This window comes from Urtica dioica, chromosome 12, assembly GCF_054948205.1.
Source record: "Urtica dioica subsp. dioica isolate 48M chromosome 12, U.dioica_male_clone48M_v1_H2, whole genome shotgun sequence".
Classification (NCBI taxonomy): domain Eukaryota; kingdom Viridiplantae; phylum Streptophyta; class Magnoliopsida; order Rosales; family Urticaceae; genus Urtica; species Urtica dioica.
Window position 1 is genome coordinate 438,628 of NC_142767.1, and position 7,165 is coordinate 445,792.

Genomic DNA, 7,165 nt, shown 5'->3' on the forward strand with positions numbered 1-7,165 from the left:
ATAATTTCCAAGAGGATTGAAGAACATCTCATCATCTCTCATCTCTCATCACATTAAAACATCTCATCACCTTTTATTTTCCATCTCCCATCACATAAAAAAAAACATTCCTTATATTCTTATATTTTATATTGAATATTCCTTTATTTTATTTAGGTTTTTGTTCCTAGTGATCATTGGAAAAAGTTAATTTGATCAAATTGAAAATGTAAGATTTTGTAGATTGGTCATATATGAAAGTGTGTGCTATCTAACTATTTATTTAACCCAAATCGAACTTTGTCAGATGTTTCTGTTCTATTTAATCAGGCTAAAAACGAACTTTACCAAGTATAATACCACATTTAATTCAAACGAACTACTTTTAATTCAAATGGTCCATATATGACATATAGATAGGCCATTTGAATCTCTATCCAAGTTATCCAAAAATTAAAAGTAGTCCAAACTAGTTAGAAGGCATGTGCTATATATATTATAGAGCCGTGAATTTGGATATATTGATTTGATATTTAAATAAGGGAAAAATAACACATTTATACCATGTGTTTTAGTGAAATGTCGAGTTTAACCCTCGGTTTTCAAAAATGTCGAGTTCATACCCTCTGTTTAACTACAATGACGAAATTATACCCTCTGTTTAACTAAAATGACGAAATTATACATTGAAATGAATAACAGCGTCACAAATCTCCCTTTCATTTATATTAACTCTTATATAAGAAAAACCAAATCAAATCTAAATCAGTACCCTAACTTCCAAATTCTCAATTTTGAAATAAAAATAGCCTTAAATTGAAATTAAATAATAAAACTCATACCTCCTAAGAAATGACTTCATTTCGTGTTCGAATTGTAACTCTAAATCCCGGATTCTCTGTTCGAATATGCGATTTTGATGACTATCAACTATCGATGTTTACCCCTTTGCCTCTTTCTGTGTTCTTCACAATTAAGAGACTGTTGTTTATTTTTTAGTTTTTAAATAAATTACATATATGGCGCGAATGAATAAAGATAATTTGTGTTTATATATAAATATTATAGTCAACGTCAATGAAAAGTCAATAAAAAGAATATTTGTGACACTGTTGTCTATTTCAGGGTATAATTTCGTCATTTTAGCTAAACAGAGGGTATAATTTCGTCGTTTTAGTTAAACAGGGGGTATGAACTCGACATTTTTGAAAATCGAGGGTTAAACTCGACATTTCACTAAAACACATGGTATAAATATGTTATTGTGAACTATAATTTTAATTTGGATAATTTTTATTTATTTCAACCATTAATCTAAATGTAATTTTGTCCAAAAATTACTATGTCGTTATTGATTCATATATGGACCATTATAACACATGACACAGAATAAATTCAATTGGTATCATGTTTTAAAGAAAATATTCTTATATTTTATATTGAATATTCCTTTATTTTATTTAGGTTTTTGTTCCTAGTGAGCATTGGAAAAAGTTAATTTGATCAAATTGAAAATGTAAGATTTTGTAGATTGGTCATATATGAAAGTGTGTGCTATCTAACTATTTATTTAACCCAAATCGAACTTTGTCAGATGTTTCTGTTCTATTTAATCAGGCTAAAAACGAACTTTACCAAGTATAAAACCACATTTAATTGCCTTTGGTTAATATAAAACCATAAATCTCAATTGGGATTCCTGTAAATCCTCACATGGGGTGATTAACGCTTTTCTCGATATTAATGACAGCACGACAAAAGAGACAAAAAGAAGGTAGCTAGATTTGCATATTGCAAATCCTAATTGGTATCAATATATATATATATATATATTAAATATATAGTAGACTAGATACCTACAAAAAAGAAGAAAAATTAGACGATCTTAGGGCATCTCCAACCCCATGCCATAACGCCAAATATGGTGTAAAAACTGGTCCAATCACACGTTATAGCCAACACTAAATTTGGTGATTTAAAAAGATTATGCAATTTCAAAACAATAAGGATCAATTTATTGTAAAAAAATGATAAATTAACATGTAGTTCTAAGAAATTCGACATTAACAATGTTTATTAAGATTAAGTTTAAGAAGTATTTAGTGTACATAGATTGACGTACGGTACAAAAAATGGTGTATATTGATAGAGTTATGAAATAAAAAATAATAATTTTAGTTTCATTAATGTAAAAATAAAAAACTACGTCAAATCAAACTTTTTCCAGCATACTGAAGAGATTGAATCAAAATAATCCCGTAAATTCGAATCAAAACAAACTTAATTAGAAAGACGAGATAATATGCAATCTCTAGTTTTAAAAAATTCTAGATTTTACTAAACTTTTCCCATTCTAATGAAACGTTTGGTTAAATTTTTTGGAAGAGAGATAAAAATCTGAACACAAATTTTATGTTTGCAATTCTGAATTAAGTTATACTTGTTAATATTAATTCATGTCCTGCAAATAACACGAAATAAATGAAGAGAACGTGAATGAAGGCTTAACGTTGGCTATATATGACATAGTATTAAATGATAGGGAAGTGGCAGAAGATCTCCATCCGTGTACTAATCCTAAATCATCACTATCCGACAACAATGTGTTACACGAAACCAGCAATTAGAGTAAGAAGTCAGATATATGTATCAAGTATCAAATATTTTTATTAAAAGCAAATCAATAGTAGAAAAAAAGGACTTTATTAAGGGTAGGAAAAAACAAGTAGAAACAAGATTATATTTAAGGACAAAATCAAGGGTATTATAAGTGATGGAGGAAAAACAATTTGATGGACATATGGCCTACATACATTGGTATGGCAAGTATTATAGGGTGTGTACAAAGTTGTGGAATAAAAATAATGGAGGGAATAAAAATGACAAGAGAGAGGCCAAAGGTAGAGGAATATATAAAGCAAAAATTAGACAGGGCAGCATGCGAGTGTGTACTAGTATTATATTAGCATTCTCTGGCGTTTGACAGATAAGCTGTCTCTTTTGTCTCTTCCAACTAGACTTTTTCCTTAATTAATCCTCTTCCTATCTATCTCTACCCCTTGTTCTTTCTCAGCTTATTAAGTTAACAATACCTCCTCTCTCTCTCTCTCTCTCTCTCTCTCTGCGTGGTGTTTGTATATATAGATCCCATTATTCCTGATCAAGCACACCGATGAGCTGTTAGTGAAAAGAAAAGAAGACACAGAGATGGGATCATCAAAAGCAGTATGGAAAAAGCCAATATGGTGCGCACAGCCGTTGACGCCGTTGATGGAAGGTCCAGACCCGGAGTTGCAAGAGGAAGGTGGGAAGAAGGAGAGGTCTTGGGAGTTGATCAGGGAGTGGTTTAGGGTTCAAAAGGGAATCCAAGGAAGTAGTAACATGACGTCATCATCAGGGTCTTGTAACATGACGTCATCATCAGAGTTGAGGCTGTTGCTTGGTGTGTTGGGGTGCCCTCTGGCCCCAATACCCATCGCCAACGACCCCATGGACCAGCTCCTGCATCTCAAAGACATCCCACTGGTAGGCAGTAACATATGAAAAGAGAATGTAATGTGAAAAGCAATTGTCTAATGTGAGATCGAGAATGATATATACAGGAGACTTCGAGTGCGCATTATATCATACAGCAGTATCTGGCGGCCACGGGGTGGTTGAAGCAGCCAGGTTGGCGGAAGAACATGTACGCCAGCGGCTCGCTGAAGATGATATGCTGCGAGACGGAGGTGTCCGGCGGGAGGAGCGTGAAGCGGCAAGGCGGGCGGAGCGGGGAGAGCGGCTGCTTTGTTGTGTGGCAAATGACGCCCGGAATGTGGTCCTTAGAGCTCGTTCTAGGCGCCAATAAAGTGGTCGCCGGCAGCGACGGCAACATTGTCTGGCGCCACATGCCTTGGCTCGGGGCCCACGCCGCCAAGGGCCCCCAACGCCCTCTCCGCCGCATCATACAGGTACGTCCCGTTTTATTCACAATACTAATTATTAAGCTAAATAAACATCTTCATTACACTCTTTATTTAGTTAGTTTACAAAAATTATATATAAGGAACACTGCATCTTCACTTACTTAACGTACACAGTGTTGTTGTACAAACAAACAAAGTAATAATGTACGACCAACATATAATTACGAGGTGGTGTGGTGTGTACTCGATAAAGTGGCAAGTGGGAATTCCTATACTTTCAATTCAAATATCGTGCTTTACCAAACAGAGATAGCGATGTGGGAACCAAGATTATCGCCAAAATCCAAAGTCATTGATCCCGATAAAAATGGGCTGACGATGATAGACAAACTGTCCCATGCTTTACCCTACACTAGGCCTCTCCTTCTCTTTTGAACGCTTCAAAAAAGCTTCAAGGTGGGAGCGAACTGCTTGGCACGTGATTAACACTTTTGACGTCATCTTGACGTCACGTCAGTCAATTATTTATTCACGTACAATACCAATGTTCGGATAAAAAACATATTATATTATATATTACGAAATGAATATGATCATCATTTATAGTAACACAATAATATTCCTTGGCCTTGGGATTATAAAACCAATTCGCTTTCACTTTATCTTTTCTAAGTTTTCTTCACTTTAGTGACTAGCTAGTGTCGGATCTATAGTCTATGCCCTCTAGCATTATCGATCCATCGCTTCCTTTTGTTGAAAATAATGATTTCTCTATGCATTCCGTTCCAACCACACACCTTTTCTCTACTTATAACCATCCACTTTCCTAATTGCTTATACCCTTAGAACTAATTAACTAAACCCCTGATTCCCTTGGAACTAAATGTATTTTCATTAATCATCGATTAGTAATTTTCAGATTTTCTGCAGAACTTTCTAGGGATGCGGGCTTAATTCGTTAATTGAGACAATCACAGTATAGAATCTCACAATTTTGTTGTCTATTTTTAAGAAAAAGCTTTCTTCATGATCAACATTTACCATAATGTAATTATTTAGGAAGTTCTAGTTAAATAGTCAATATAAATTAATATATCTATTCATGTTTCACGACAACAATCAGTAAAAGCTTGCAAAAAATTATCACAAGTTATAAGAAGTGACATGTAGTTAAATATTTTATGTAAAGTGTCAAATTATTTTTATTTTATTGAAGAAGCAATATTTTGTATACAACATCTGTCTGAGTTTACTATAAAATAAAAAATTAAAATTAAAATTAAAATCAGATGGAAGTTTACATGTACTATTTAGGAAGTTCTAGTTAAATAGTCGATATAAATTAATATATCTATTCAAGTTTCACGATAACAAACAGTAAAATCAGATGATAAAATTATGGATACAGGGCCTGGATCCAAAGGGCACAGCAAGGCTATTCAGCAAATCCCAATGCCTTGGCGAAAAGCGCGTGGGCGACGACGACTGCTTCGTGCTGAAAGCGACGGCAGACCGAGCGGCGGTGATGGAACGCAGCGAGGCACGCGCGGAGGTGGTGCGCCACGCGCTGTACGGGTACTTCTCCCAGAAATCTGGCCTCCTGGTGTACCTGGAGGACTCGCACCTGACGCGCGTGGACTCCGATTGCGACTCCTCCGGCGACGCCGTCTACTGGGAGACCACCATTGGAAGCACGCTGGGCGACCACCGCCCCGTGGATGGCACCACTGGTCTGGTGGTGGCCCACGCCGGCCGCTCCGTGGCCACCGTGTTCCGCTGCGCCGAAGCCAGCGGCGTGGCCGACACGCGCTACACTCGCACGAGGATGGAGGAGCTGTGGGCCATCGACGACGTCGTTTTTGACGTGCCGGGCCTCTCCGCCGACTCTTTCCTCCCACCGGCGGACCTCCTCCACCCTTCTCATCAATGATATATACATAGCTGCGGATTGGGGGGCTTTTTACTTAATTAGGCTATTAATTATGTAGTCCTAGTTCCAACACGGGTGGTATACTTGCATGGGAAGTATTATATCTTACTTTATTTGCTGCACTGCTTTACATTCGGAATATTCAACTGTTAATATGGCTGGTTGCTGATAAGCTATATATAGAGCTGATTAAGGTTACTGGGAGTGGAGGGGGATTCATGGACATAAATAAGCTACTATGGGATTAGTTGTTTGTATTCCGGTAATTACACATGTGCTATGTAAGCTTCTTTTTCTTCGGTGAAATTGTGTGGGAGATATATCTACAACTTTTCTTGCTAATGAATTATTCAAATAATATAAATACTGCATAATCAACTGAATTATAGCACGGCAAAAACAAAATCTGGCATTTGTGTTTAGCTTTAGCCACAAAAAGCTGAAAATGAACACACAGTATATATAAATTATCCATGTACTAATTCATTGATGAGGATTAATTTTTAATATATTTATAAAAAGAGAGGCTTGAATATCATAGGATATAAAGAGATGAATAATATATTTATAAATAAATATGTGGTGAGAGATTATTTATATTAATTTTTCGCTAATTAATTTTCCACAAACAATGCATTAAGGTGATCTTTTCTCACACTGTTGGCGTTTCACTTTGAAATATCTCACCTACAAATCTCAATATATATAATTCCAACCTTTTTATCTCTTGGCGGTAACTTCGAAAAAATTAACCAGTGATAGATTCAATGGAATGTTCGACATAAATTATGCATTTCCATTGAAAAATTGTAATGTTAAATTTTGCCACATATAATTATAAACTGTGGCCCCAGGAGGACATAAAGTAAAGCTATATATGGTCCGAATTTTGAATTACAACAAGTTACTCATAAAACAAAAATCACACAAATTTGTTTTCCTTTGAGCACAAAAGCAAAACAGAAAACAGATCTAAACTCTCCTTAGCTAGCGAGTCCAAAGACGTTGAGGTTGAGCCCTCCTTTTACCTCATCGGTCCGAGTTTGCTCCATAGTGATCCAACCTCTTAAGACACCTACAAATACCCCATCAACATAAAGTTGAGTCAAGTTCCAAAACTTGAGAAGATTATTTTCAAATGGTTTCTCAAGCCTCAAACTCTCTCTCCCATTTAAGCATATCATACTAGCTAATATTAAGCATATGAGAGCGCATTAGGAGATTTCCTCCGCGGTTCTCTAGCTAACTTATTTCTCTTTTTTTAGGTGATAGAGGTTGGAATTTCTAATAATGCGACGAGACTACCGAGATTGAGGAGTTTATTATTGAAAAATTAGTCGATCTAAGCCAT

The 7,165-nt window shown here is 35.8% G+C and overlaps 1 protein-coding gene across 1 annotated transcript; it reads left to right on the forward strand.

Moving 5' to 3' along the window:
• The first annotated feature begins 2,755 nt into the window (after positions 1-2,755).
• LOC149378621 (C-type mannose receptor (DUF620)) lies at positions 2,756-6,146 on the forward strand. The gene is made up of 3 exons (XM_089604482.1): positions 2,756-3,504; positions 3,582-3,929; positions 5,293-6,146. Exons 1-3 carry the CDS (start codon positions 3,187-3,189, stop codon positions 5,812-5,814), a joined length of 1,188 nt encoding a protein of 395 aa, XP_089460608.1. The 5' UTR covers positions 2,756-3,186; the 3' UTR covers positions 5,815-6,146.
• Positions 6,147-7,165: the final 1,019 nt, after the last annotated feature.

Coding starts and splice junctions, on each gene's coding strand:
- LOC149378621 (XM_089604482.1), top strand. CDS start 3,187: ATGGGATCATCAAAAGCAGTATGGAAAAAGCCAATATGGTGCGCACAG. Junction 3,505..3,581: donor ATCTCAAAGACATCCCACTG/GTAGGCAGTAAC, acceptor TGATATATACAG/GAGACTTCGAGTGCGCATTA. Junction 3,930..5,292: donor CTCTCCGCCGCATCATACAG/GTACGTCCCGTT, acceptor TTATGGATACAG/GGCCTGGATCCAAAGGGCAC.